A 14,685-nucleotide genomic window follows, 5' to 3' on the forward strand; every position below is an offset into this window, starting at 1 on the left:
AAGACCACGATCATCTCCTTTGTTTTGTTGACGCCGAGTGAAAGGTTGTTTTCCTGACACCACACTCCGAGTGCCCTCACCTCCTCCCTGTAGGCTGTCTCGTCATTGTTGGTAATCAAGCCCACTACCGTTGTGTCGTCTGCAAACTTGATGATTGAGTTGGAGGCGTGCATGGCCACGCAGTCGTGGGTGAACAGGGAGTACAGGAGGGGGCTGACCACGCACCCTTGTAGGGCCCCAGTGTTGAGGGTCAGCGAAATGGAGATGTTGTTTTCTACCTTCACCACCTGGGGACGGCCCGTCAGAAAGTCCAAGACCCAATTGCACAGGGCGGAGTTGAGACCCGGGGCCTCCAGCTTGATGATGAGCTTGGAGGGTACTGTTGAATGCTGAGCTTTAGTCAATGAACAGAATTCTTACATAGGTATTCCTCTTGTCCAGATGGGATAGGGCAGTGTGCAGTGTGATGGCAATTGCGTCGTCTGTGGACTTGTTGGGGCGGTATGCAAAATGAAGTGGGTCTAGGGGGGCTCGGTAAGGTGGAGGTGATATGATCCTTGACTAGTCTCTCAAAGCACTTCATGATGACAGAAGTGAGTGCTATGGGGCGGTAGTCATTTACAGTAGTTCAGTTATATTTGCCTTCTTGGGTACTGGAACAATGGCAGCCATCTTGAAGCATTTACGGCAAAGATAGCTGTGCTGCAAGCCCAGCTTCAGACGCAATCGTTAGGCAAGGGTCATTTCAGTGTAGGAAAGGATGAAACAGCGTCTGTGCCACCAGCAAGTACAGATAGTAACGTTAGTATAAACCCCCTCGCACGGTCCCCGCAGCCGGACATCTTTCTCATGGCGTCTGGAGGGAAACGCTGTAGGAATGCTCAACCGGTGTCGCTTATTCAGCCGACAGAAACTTTCAACCGGTTCTCCCCGTTAAGCGAGTCGGAGTCGGAGGCCGAGACTTCTCTGGTCTCTGCTCCTCCCGTTGTGGGGTCTGAGACGCCGACGGCTCCCACCATTAGCTCTGACAAATTGAAAACCCTAGTCATTGGCGACTCCATTACCCGCAGTATTAGACTTAAAACTAATCATCCAGCGATCATACACTGTTTACCAGGGGGCAGGGCTACCGACGTTAAGGCTAATCTAAAGACGGTGCTGGCTAAAGCTAAAACTGGCGAGTGTAGAGTATAGAGATATTGTTATCCACGTCGGCACCAACGATGTTAGGATGAAACAGTCAGAGGTCACCAAGCGCAACATAGCTTCAGCATGTAAATCAGCTAGAAAGATGTGTCGGCATCGATTAATTGTCTCTGGCCCCCTCCCAGTTAGGGGGAGTGATGAGCTCTACAGCAGAGTCTCACAACTCAATTGCTGGATGAAAACTGTTTTCTGCCCCTCCCAAAAGATAGAATTTGTAGATAACTGGCCCTCTTTCTGGGATTCACCCACAAACAGGACCAAGCCTGGCCTGCTGAGGAGTGACGGACTCCATCCTAGCTGGAGGGGTGCTCTCATCTTATCTACGAACATAGACAGGGCTCTAACTCCTCTAGCTCCACAATGAAATAGGGTGCAGGCCAGGCAACAGGCTGTTAGCCAGCCTGCCAGCTTAGTGGAGTCTGCCACTAGCACAGTTAGCGTAGTCAGCTCAGCTTTCCCCATTGAGACCGTGTCTGTGCCTCGATCTAGGTTGGGCAAAATTAAAAATGGCGGTGTTCGCTTCAGTAATCTTACTAGTATAAAGACCTCCTCCATTCCTGCCATTATTGAAAGAGATTGTGATACTTCACATCTCAAAATTGGGTTACTTAATGTTAGATCCCTCACTTCCAAGGCAGTTATAGTCAATGAACTAATCACTGATCATAATCTTGATGTGATTGGCCTGACTGAAACATGGCTTAAGCCTGATGAATTTACTGTGTTAAATGAGGCCTCACCCCCTGGTTACACTAGTGACCATACCCCCCGTGCATCCGGCAAAGGCGGAGGTGTTGCTAACATTTACGATAGCAAATTTCAATTTACAAAAAAAAAAACAATGACGTTTTCGTCTTTTGAGCTTCTAGTCATGAAATCTATGCAGCCTACTCAATCACTTTTTATAGCTACTGTTTACAGGCCTCCTGGGCCATATGCAGTGTTCCTTACTGAGTTCCCTGAATTCCTATCGGATCTTGTAGTCATAGCAGATAATATTCTAATTTTTGGTGACTTTAACATTCACATGGAAAAGTCCACAGACCCACTCCAAAAGGCTTTCGGAGCCATCATCGACTCAGTGGGTTTTGTCCAACATGTCTCTGGACCTACTCACTGCCACAGTCATACTCTGGACCTAGTTTTGTCCCATGGAATAAATGTTGTGGATCTTAATGTTTTTCCTCATAATCCTGGATTATCGGACCACCATTTTATTGCGTTTACAATTGCAACAAATAATCTGCTCAGACCCCAACCAAGGAAGATTAAAAGTCGTGCTATAAATTCTCAGACAACCCAAAGATTCCTTGATGCCCTTCCAGACTCCCTCTGCCTACCCAAGGACGTCAGAGGACAAGAATCAGTTAACCACCTAACCGAGGAACTCAATTTAACCTTGCGCAATACCCTAGATGCAGTTGCACCCCTAAAAATTAAAAACATCTGTCATAAGAAACTAGCTCCCTGGTATACAGAAAATACACGAGCTCTGAAGCAAGCTTCCAGAAAATTGGAACGGAAATGGCGCCACACTAAACTGGAAGTCTTCCGACTAGCTTGGAAAGACAGTACCGTGCAGTATCGAAGAGCCCTCACTGCTGCACGATCATCCTATTTTTCCAACTTAATTGAGGAAAATAAGAACAATCCGAAATTTCTTTTTGACACTGTCGCAAAGCTAACTAAAAAGCAGCATTCGCAAATGGAGGATGGCTTTCACTTCAGCAGTAATACATTTATGAACTTCTTTGAGGAAAAGATCATGATCATTAGAAAGCAAATTACGGACTCCTCTTTAAATCTGGGTATTCCTCCAGGGCTCCATTGTCCTGAGTCTGCACAACTCTGCCAGGACCTAGGATCAAGGGAGATACTAAAGTGTTTTAGTACTATATCTCTTGACATAATGATGAAAATAATCATGGCCTCCAAACCCTCAAGCTGCATACTGGACCCTATTCCAACTAAACTACTGAAAGAGCTGCTTCCTGTGCTTGGCCCTCCTATGTTGAACATAATAAACGGCTCTCTATCCACCGGATGTGTACCAAGCTCACTAAAAGTGGCAGTAATAAAGCCTCTCTTGAAAAAGCCGAATCTTGACCCAGAAATTATAAAAAACTATCGGCCTATATCGAATCTTCCATTCCTCTCAAAAATTTTAGAAAAAGTTGTTGCGCAGCAACTCACTGCCTTCCTGAAGACAAACAATGTATACGAAACGCTTCAGTCTGGTTTTAGACCCCATCATAGCACTGAGACTGCACTTGTGAAGGTGGTAAATGACCTTTTAATGACGTCAGACCGAGGCTCTGCATCTGTCCTCATGCTCCTAGATCTTAGTGCCGCTTTTGATACCATCGATCACCACATTCTTTTGGAGAGATTGGAAACCCAAATTGGTCTACATGGACAAGTTCTGGCCTGGTTTAGATCTTATCTGTCGGAAAGATATCAGTTTGTCTCTGTGAATGGTTCGTCCTCTGACAAATCAATTGTAAATTTCGGTGTTCCTCAAGGTTCCGTTCTAGGACCACTATTGTTTTCACTATATATTTTACCTCTTGGGGATGTCATTCGAAAACATAATGTTAAATTTCACTGCTATGCGGACGACACACAGCTGTACATTTCAATGAAACATGGTGAAGCCCCAAAATTGCCCTCGCTAGAAGCCTGTGTTTCAGACATAAGGAAGTGGATGGCTGCAAATTTTCTACTTTTAAACTCGGACAAAACAGAGATGCTTGTCCTAGGTCCCAAGAAACAAAGAGATCTTCTGTTGAATCTGACAATTAATCTGGATGGTTGTACAGTCGTCTCAAATAAAACTGTGAAGGACCTCGGCGTTACTCTGGACCCTGATCTCTCTTTTGAAGAACATATCAAGACTGCTTCAAGGACAGCTTTTTTCCATCTACGTAACATTGCAAAAATCAGAAACTTTCTGTCCAAAAATGACGCAGAAAAATTAATCCATGCTTTTGTTACTTCTAGGCTCGACTACTGCAATGCTCTACTTTCCGGCTACCCGGATAAAGCACTAAACAAACTTCAGTTAGTGCTAAATACGGCTGCTAGAATCCTGACTAGAACCAAAAAATTTGATCATATTACTCCAGTGCTAGCCTCCCTACACTGGCTTCCTGTTAAGGCAAGGGCTGATTTCAAGGTTTTACTGCTAACCTACAAAGCATTACATGGGCTTGCTCCTACCTATCTTTCCGATTTGGTCCTGCCGTACATACCTACATGTACGCTACGGTCACAAGACGCAGGCCTCCTAATTGTCCCTAGAATTTCTAAGCAAACGGCTGGAGGTAGGGCTTTCTCCTATAGAGCTCCATTTTTATGGAATGGTCTGCCTACCCATGTGAGAGACGCAGACTCAGTCTCAACCTTTAAGTCTTTACTGAAGACTTATCTCTTCAGTAGGTCCTATGATTAAGTATAGTCTGGCTCAGGAGTGTGAAGGTGAACGGAAAGGCTGGAGCAACGAACCGCCCTTGCTGTCTCTGCCTTGTCGGTTCCCCTCTTCCCACTGGGATTCTCTGCCTCTAACCCTTTTACAGGGGCTGAGTCACTGACTTACTGGTGTTCTTCCATGCCGTCCATGGGAGGGGTGCGTCACTTGAGTGGGTTGAGCCACTGACGTGGTCTTCCTGTCTGGGTTGGCGCCCCCCCCTTGGGTTGTGCCGTGGCGGAGATCTTTGTGGGCTATACTCAGCCTTGTCTTCGGACGGTAAGTTGGTGGTTGTAGATATCCCTCTAGTGGTGTGGGGGCTGTGCTTTGGCAAAGTGGGTGGGGTTATATCCTGCCTGTTTGGCCCTGTCCGGGGGTATCATCGGATGGGGCCACAGTGTCTTCTGATCCCTCCTGTCTCAGCCTCCAGTATTTATGCTGCAGTAGTTTATGTGTCGGGGGGCTAGGGTCAGTCTGTTACATCTGGAGTATTCTCTTGTCTTATCCGGTGTCCTGTGTGAATGTAAATATGCTCTCTCTAATTCTCTCTTTCTCTCTTTCTTTCTTTCTCTCGGAGGACCTGAGCCCTAGGACCATGCCTCAGGACTACCTGGCATGATGACTCCTTGCTGTCCCCAGTCCACCTGGCCATGCTGCTGCTCCAGTTTCAACTGTTCTGCCTGCGGCTACGGAACCCTGACCTGTTCACCGGACGTGCTTGTTGCACCCTCGACAATTACTATGATTATTATTATTTGACCATGCTGGTCATTTACGAACATTTTAACATCTTGACCATGTTCTGTTATAATATCCACCCGGCACAGCCAGAAGAGGACTGGCCACCCCTCATAGCCTGGTTCCTCTAGGTTTCTTCCTAGGTTTTTGGCCTTTCTCAGGAGTTTTTCCTAGGGAGTTTTTCCCAGCCACCGTGCTTCTTTCACATGCATTGCTTGCTGTTTGGGGTTTTAGGCTGGGTTTCTGTACAGCACTTTGAGATTTCAGCTGATGTACGAAGGGCTATATAAATAAATTTGATTTGATTTGGGGACAACAGACTGGGATAGGGAGCGATTGGATATGTCCGTAAACACACCAGCCATCTGGTCTGCGCATGCTCTGTGGACGCGGCTAGGGATGCCGTCTGGGCCAGCAGCCTTGCGAGAGTTAACACGTTTAAATGTTTTACTCATGTCGGCCACGGAGAAGGAGAGGAGGGGGCGCAGTCCTTCTTAGCGGGCCGTGACGGTGGCACTGTATTATCCTCAAAGTGGGCAAAGAACGTGTTTAGTTTGTCTGGAAGCGTGACGTCAGTGTCCGTGACGTGGCTGGTTTTCTTTTTGTAGTCTGTAATATCCTGTAGACCCTGCCACATACGTCTCGTGTCTGAGCCGTTGAATTGCGACTCCACCTTGTCCCTGTACCAGCATTTCGATTGTTTGATTGCCGTGTGGAGGGAATAACTACATTGTTTATATTCAGCCATATTCCCAGACCTCTTTCCATGGTTAAATGCAGTTGTTCGCGCTTTCAGTTTTGCACGAATGATGCCATCCATCCATGGTTTCTGGTTAGGGTAGGTTTTAATAGTCTCAGTGGGTACAACATCTCCAATGCACTTCTTTATAAACTCACTCACCGAATCAGCGTATAGGTCGATGTTGTTCTCTGAGGCTGACCGGAACATATTCCAGTCCACAAAATCAAAACAATCTTGAAGCGTGGCTTCCGATTGGTCAGACCAGCGTTGAATGGTTCTCGTCACTGGTACATCCTGTTTGAGTTTCTGCCTATAAGGCGGTAGGAGCAAGATGGCGTCAAGGTCGGATTTTCTGAAGGGAGGCCGGGGGGGGGGGGGCTTTGTATGCGTCGCAGAACTTAGAGTAGCAGTTGTCGAGTGTATTATCCCTGCGAATAGTGCAATCAATATGCTGATAGAATTTAGGTAGCCTTGTTCTCAAATTTCCTTTGTTAAAATCCCCAGCTACAATAAATGCAGCCTTAGGATATATGGTTTCCAGTTTACATAGAGTCCAGTGAAGTTCCTTGAGGGCTGTCTTGGTGTCTGCTTGAGGGGGAATGTACACAGCTGTGACTATAACTGACAATAATTCTCTTGGTAGGTTAAATGGCCGGTATTTGATTGTAAGGAATTCTAGATCAGGTGAGCAAAAGGACTTGAGTTCCTGTACGTTGTTATGATTACACCATGAGTCATTAATCATGAAGCATACACCTCCGCCCTTCCTCTTCCCAGAGAGGTGTTTATCTCTGTCGGCACGATGCATGGAGAAGCCTGGTGGCTGAACCGATTCCGACAACACATCCCGAGAGAGCCATGTTTCCGTGAAACAGAGAATGTTACAATCTCTGATGTCTCTCTGGAAGGCAACCCTTGCTTGAATTTCATCTACCTTGTTGTCAAGAGACTGGACATTGGCGAGTAGTATACTCGGGAGTGGTGGGCGATCTGCACGTCTACGGAGCCTGACCAGGAGGCCACTCCAACTGCCCCTTTTGCGGCAACGTTGTACTGGGTCGGCTACTGGGATCAGATCCATTGTCCTGGGTGGTGGTCCGAACAAAGGATCCGCTTCGGGAAAGTCGTATTCCTGGTCGTAATATTGGTAAGTTGATGTTGCTCAGTTGATGTCGCTCTTATATCCAATAGTTCTTCACAGCTGTATGTAATAAGACTTAAGATTTCCTGGGGTAACAATGTAAGAAATAATACATAAAAAAACAAAATACTGCATAGTTTCCTCAGAACTTGGAGATGTACAATACAGCTTTGAGTGACTGGGTAAATATAGCTTTGTGAATAAAATAGACTGGGGGAAAAATATATACACTGAACAAAAATATAAATGCAACATGTAAAGTTTTGGTCCCATGTTTCATAAGCTGATATAAAAGATCCCAGAGATGTTCCATACACACAAAAAGCATATTTCTCTCAGATTTTGTGCACAAATTTGTTTACATCCCTGTTAGTGAGCATTTCTCCTTTACCAAGATAATCCATCCACCTGACAGGTGTGGCATATCAAGAAGCTGATTAAACAGCATGATCATTACACAGGTGCAGCTTGTGTTGGGAACAATAAAAGGCCACTCTAAAATGTACAATTTTGCCACAAATGTCTCAAGATGAGGGAGCGTGCAACTTGCATGCTGACTGCAGGAATGTCCACCAGAGCTGTTACCAGATAATTGAATGTTAATTTCTCTACCATAAGCTGCCTCCAACATCATTTTAGAGAATTTGGCAGTACATTCAACCAGCCTGACAACTGCAGACCACGTGTAACCACGCCAGCCCAGGACCTTCACATCCTGCTTCTACACCTGCGGGATCGTCTGAGACCAGCCACCCGGACAGCTGATGAAACTGAGGAGTATTTCTGTCTGTAATAAAGCACTTTTGTGGGGAAAAACTCATTCTGATTGGCTGGGCCTGGCTCCCAAGTGGGTGGGCCTATGCCCTCCTATGACCACCCATAGGCTAATTTATTTATTTATTTCAATTGATTGATTTCCTTGTGTGTAACAGTAAAATCGTGGATGTTGCGTATATATTTTTGTTCATTCTGACACTCTCAGACAGATATTCTGGAGACCGTATAGGCATTTCTTATTGTAGTGAATTGTTACAAGGCCATTGTTTTATCACCACACGACACCCATCCAAGAGGGTCGAATAAGGACTTCGACCCATTGAGAATGCAATCATTGCTACTTTGGAGCTTCCAGTCCAACCGAAAAATTGAGATTGTCCGACTACAACTAGATTTCCTTTGGTGTAGAATTGGATTCCAAAGCACGGAGAGTGGGAGAATATGTCCACCAACCCGGACAAAGCAGCCATATTTCTTAAAAACACAGTCCGTCTTAAACAAGCTTATATTTTGGGTTCTGATGGGGTAATACAGTTGAACTAAGCCCATGAGCCATTTATACATTATATTCTTCAAGAATAAATGGGTACATATCATTGATTTATGTCCAGCACTTGATGTAGCAACTGCTGATTGTGCCATTATAAGGACATTTCACTCATAAATGAAAGTTGTCAGATGTTTTCGGGCCTCGAAAGTACAGTAATTTCATGATGAAATAACCTCCCACAACATTGGTTGTGTAGATACCTCCCAAATGAATGGAAAAGTTAAGCACTGTCTAATTTCCTGGTTTCATTCGAAGCTTGACTTTTCTATTCATTTGGGGTGGAGGAATACAGCTGGATCTACACGTTGGCATGTGGTTTCATCTTGACATTAGATTACTTTAGAGGTCTGAAAACATTTGACAAACTTTGATTTGAAAGGGAAATGAATGTCCCTTTTTGATTCATTAACAGACAAACAGCTTGTCATTACACAATGGCTTGCTTTTTGGGAGACCCTTTCTTCCCTTGGCTGATATTTGAGGTGATCTGTGAAAAATGGGTACGACAAGTCAAATTGAATCTGCTCAAGCCACATCTGGCACAAATTGCTTTAATGACACGTTACTCATACTAACCCAATGGGAAGAGGAAATTAACATACACGACTAGGTAACATTAGCTAGGTAAATAAAATAATTTCTGCATTCTTACAAATGTAGCGGAATGCTGACGTTTAGCTGATCCATAGCTAGATAGGAACTTTTAGGCTTACACTAGCTACCATATTAAAAAGGTACCTTAGAACAAACCAGGCTTCAAAAAAATATATATTATATTTTTTTATCAATTTCATGGAAGTCATTATATTAGGTGGTTGGCCGAACCGAAAACCTGAATCCCCGAATTTTTTTGTATATGTATTTTTTGTATATGACCGTAAAACATTCTTATGACTATAACATTTGTTGGCACCTTCAATTCTTGAACATTTTCTTATAAGAAGTGTATTTCACCACTGTCTGCTTAGGCACGTTTTCAAAAATTCTGAACTTGGAACGAAATCCAGAACGCCCGTACATACCCCTCGTGATGACAGCAGCCAATGGCCTGCATCTATCTACGTCTGCGACGTAAACACAGCCTCTGGTGAAAACACGAGCTGCTGCCTGATAAAGAGGAGCGTAGCAAGCTCCCAAAGACTGAACTAGGATAAATATATTTTTTTAAGTGTACGTTAAATATGCGAAATGCAATACGAATTGACTTGTTCGTATGAAGCGGTTACTCTGTTAACCATTTAGCCAATTTATTGAAAGCTAGCCAATGTTACAGTTGGACTAGCATTTCCAGCTACAGTAAACGTCAACTTGTGTTTCATTAGCCATCTGAATGACATTTTAGAATCATATTGTGGCCTGATTACATGTCTAATTTCATGTAACTAGCTGCAGGCTTAAAGAAACATTCCATCATATACTTTGTGTAGAAACCCAAATAAAAGCATGTAGATAGAAAGATGTGTGTGTGTCATGTATGCTAGAATGGACATGTTAATAAAGGAGATCTGCATATGCATATTAGCCAATACATATAGCATACTTTGCAATACAATATTCTCTAAAAACATTTGTACAATGTGCTCTGCAATAAGATTTAGAAACCAGACGAGTTCTCAAATAGCAGCTGCCCAATACCATGGTGGGCATGCATAATGTTGGATGCATTGGAATAATATAAGGTTTGAACAATAATAAAGAGCCTGTAGGCTTATAGAAAAAGCAGTTGGGGAAATGAATATTTATTTCAAATACTAAAATATTCAGTGAATGTGAGTATATTTAGGTGGTTTAAATTATTTAGTTTTCTACTAACCTAGAAGTTGACGGTGCCAAAATCTTGCCAATCCATTCATTTTTCTACTAACTATGACTGAGTATGAGTCATGTTTTCATTTTCCATAATCTAAGTTTCATGCATATCCATATGAACAAAGACCACCATTACAAATAGTGTGTCACCATTTATTGAGTACGGAGACAAATAGCAAAAGGTGTCTCAAGCAGTATTTGACGTATCTAAATATAGTGTAACCTAACAATACATGTATATCAAGTGCCGTGGAGGTAACAATCTTACAATATTGCAGTCCAGAAATGAAAGCTTTACCATCTATGCCAAAAGCCTGGGCCTCTGATGGAGACGTTACAACTGTCATCATGGCATGCTTTAGACCCTATTACTGCGGGATATTCTCCTGCTCATTTCTTAAAGGTTAAATCCCTGCTAGAGGGAGAGGGCAATCCAAATATTTATCCCTCGCGTAAATACGAGCTCCATCGTGATAACCAGTCTTCTCGCTTGACGATTTGGAGGAAAAAACAATCACCGAAAGGATGCAGAGGGCAGCCCTAGAGTATTGTAAATTCATCATCCCACTTCCTGCCAGCGTTTTTCTGTCTCAGTGACACAGCTAATCTCTGAGGATGAGTTATCAGACTATCATGCATCTGACAGAGGTCTGACTCAAGAGTGCCTCTTCTCTCTCTAGTTGGAAGACACTACATGAGCACAGCATAACACCTGCAAAAGCAATTTATATTTTAGAAATTATTATATCACACAAGCATTTTAAAAGAATAATAATTTTGATAATAATCCAGAATAATTTTGGTAGCTCATGTTGACCAATAGTGTGTGCCACAGAAAGTATTTGACTCTAGCCCCCCCCTTCTATCTTGGGACTGCACAATGTAAACTGATGAGCACATGCCATGATCTCCTTTAGTTCATATTGCTTTTATAATGTTAGCAAAGTACAGTATAAACAAGTGATTATATATGACATTAGAATTATGCCTTAATTAATTGACTTGATGGATCAGTTAAAAACAGTGGTAAAACATATCTTTATGATTCTGGTGGTCAATGACTTTATGTCAATCCATGGAAATGTGATGAGCATGATGAATTTGCGGTTTGTGAAGAGAATAAAGACGTTTATTCTATCACGAGGAGCGTACATTACAAGGATTGCTGGAGCGCACCTGATTAGTAGGGCTAAGTATGAACATTTTTAAACAACTGTGAAAAAAATCATTTTAAAGTGAGATGAGAAAATATGGTTAATATAGCTATTATGTAATACATTTTTGTCCGATTTAATATTGTAAGGCAAAATATTGTGGTGGCGCAACATTGTGATGTTGAGTTTATTTATTTACATTTTTGATCTTTCATTTTTTTTAAAGAAGCTCTCATGCTAGAAAAGGTTGGAGAACCCTGCTGTAGACCTACAATGCCTTTTAAATGAAAGTTTGACAAAGTTCTCTTCACATCAGGTCCCAGACAACAGAGGTTCAGTATACTCTCAAAGTATCATTTCAGAAAGTGTCGTTTGTCTTCATTTGACTTCTCATGTGGTTGAACACAGATGTAGGATCTTAATCATTTTTTTATTGACCACCCTGTTGCAGGAGAACTTTCCTGCAATGCAGATATGTTTTACTTGAAGTGTATGAGGTTTTAAAAAGGCTTCTGAAGTTTGTAATTTCCACTTTGAAATTCCAGACTCGATTTTCAGACTGGATTTGTATCAACCTCTACAAAAAATGTTCCATCATAATCTATATAATAATTCACATTTCCTGTTGCTGCAGGATTATTTTCCTGCTGTAGCAAACTGGCTCAAATTAAGGTCCTACATCTGTACATCACCTCCAGAGATCCACACAAAGCTGATTTTGTTTATTACAGTTAGGACTACTACTGTTTGCTTTGACATGCTCACTGCTAATTTTCACAACATTCATTTCCGCATAATAACAGATTCACGAGAATCGCCCTAAGGGGTTGCACAGATGTTGTCACAGCTCTTATGAAAGTAAAAAGCATGCGACTATCAAAACATTTAGTTTGCTCAATGTAGGCCCTTGAGCATACTTCCTGAACAGATTGTATAGAGAATAGGGACGCTTTTATTCCCTTTTCATTAACATTAAAAAGAAGCACAGATGTAATTTGTTATTTTGAGGCTGGCTTACGCTTTAAAGCAGCAGACGTGAACCTACATCAAGGGGTGGATCTCCGCAATCAGAGTCTCTATTGTCGTCTTGAATACTAATGTGATGCAATACCTTACAGTCAGGTGTACACAAACAGGAAACACATGTTTTTCAGGGCAATCCACTTTACTCTCACCTCAATTTCACCAAATGAGCAATAAGCCAGGTCCATCAATGCTCTATGCATTTAAAGGTCACTAAGCGTAATATGGTCAGAAAAACACACCATTTTATAATGCAATTGTTTTCGAGTGTCAGATATTGACTATACATACAGATACCAAAGATGGCCTCTTGACCATGTCTCCCTCTGGTCTTCTGGACTCAATGACACTTCCTGGATAAATTAAGGTTTAAAAATTAAGAATAAATAAACCCTCACCTAATATGGCCACAACCTCATCGTCCTGGATGACCTCCAAGGACCCAGACACCACGAAACAGAGGCTGTCTACGCTTTCGCCCGCGTGGTAGATGAGGTCTCCAGGGGCACTGTGGGTGGTCTGGAACTCCATGGCCAGGGCCCGTAGGCACCCGTCACTCGCCAGTCGGAAGGCTGGGTGCTCCTTGAACACCTTTCTGTTAAGATGGACGCAAATGTCCGCCCGCATGTCCTTGGGGCAGATCTGCAACACCTGCGGGAGAGGAAGGTTACTTATACATATTCACAAATTGGTTGTGGTATTTTCTTCGTGGAGTTGATAAACATCAACAAATAGGGCACTGACAGCTGTTAGTGTAGCTAGCTAGCATGCTAACCTTGTCTAACTAGCTAATGATATGGTGTTGCGTTTAAAAAAAAAAATAAGTACTACATCATATTCCAGCTCTATGGCTGGTTCTGGAGCTGGATTTGTCATAAGCATTGATTTTATTTATTAATATTTTTTATTTAACTAGGCAAGTCAGTTAAGAACAAATTCTTATTTACAATGATGGCCTACCCCGGCCAAACCTGGATGATGCTGGGCCAATTGTGCGCCTCCCTACTAGACTCCCAATCAAGGCCGGATGTGATATAGCCTGGATTCGAACCAGGGACTGTAGTGACGCCTCTTGCACTGAGATGCAGTGCCTTAGACGCTGTGCCACTCGGGAGCCCGATTTAGGGAAAAGTTTGCCACAGATAGAAACCACTGCCCTATCTTTGACTTCGCCATATATTATCTACAAGGTTTTGGCATAAATTGCGGCCGTGAATCCACCTTATAAATAGATTAAATAATATGATGACGCTCCAGTAATATGGATAACTATTGAAAGATAGCTGATATGCGTTTTTCTACTTTGTAATGGACAAGGAGCAACCTTTGGTAGGAAGGTTTCTAGCAGGCTTTGCCTGAAGTACAGCAAAGTCAGCCTGTGCTCACAGGGAAAGTGAAATTATTGCCTACAATGACTGCTCGTGATCATGCACGCTGCAATTTTCTTTCGCAGCGTGGATAGCGGATAACGTTACACCAATCAAAGCAGTGGAGCGTGCAGTGAAGCAAAACTTCCGTAGTCAAAAACTTTGATCTTGGGGCGACAGGGGGAGCGGGTTTGCAAAATGCTATCATACAGTGTCATGCAATTATACCGTTTTATAAAATGGTCCTGTATATATACTGTTAATACAGACTAGCCACAAAATAAGTGAAATGTGACAAATTATCTAATGGATTATGATAATGAAAAAATAATTTTAAAAAAAAGTGGAGGTTGAAATACATACGTTTGCACCCCCTAGTTTAATTTGTTCCATGGCTCAGGTAGCCAAGTGGCCACAAGGCTGTTTGGCTCATCTCAGTAGCGAATAGTAATAACATTGCAGCCTTTTCTGATTAATAAACAATGCCATGCTGGTGGGTGGTGACGTTAAAATAAAACCCAGCCCTGAAACGTAGGCTGACAATAATGTTTGTCATATCATAGGAAAAAACACCACATGCACACAGATTTGCATGAAGTGGGCAGTTTGAATTTGTCACTTCAAGCCCAAAGATATCCTACTTTGACTAAAACGATGTCTTATTGACTTAAATCATTGTGCAACATCATGGGTAAGCTCTGGCCATAGTCTT

At 42.7% G+C, this 14,685-nt stretch overlaps 1 protein-coding gene across 4 annotated transcripts in view; it reads right to left on the minus strand.

Moving 5' to 3' along the window:
- The window catches only part of LOC115178050 (potassium voltage-gated channel subfamily H member 1), an 84,521-nt gene that overhangs the window by 37,983 nt on the left and 31,853 nt on the right, over positions 1 to 14,685 (minus strand). For all 4 annotated transcript variants that reach the window (XM_029739072.1, XM_029739070.1, XM_029739069.1 and 1 more), the window contains one exon: positions 13,005 to 13,257. In XM_029739072.1, coding sequence (XP_029594932.1) covers positions 13,005 to 13,257 — 253 coding nt within the window. The remainder of the gene's footprint in view (positions 1 to 13,004; positions 13,258 to 14,685) is intronic.

This window comes from Salmo trutta, chromosome 38 (assembly GCF_901001165.1).
Source record: "Salmo trutta chromosome 38, fSalTru1.1, whole genome shotgun sequence".
NCBI classification, from domain to species: domain Eukaryota; kingdom Metazoa; phylum Chordata; class Actinopteri; order Salmoniformes; family Salmonidae; genus Salmo; species Salmo trutta.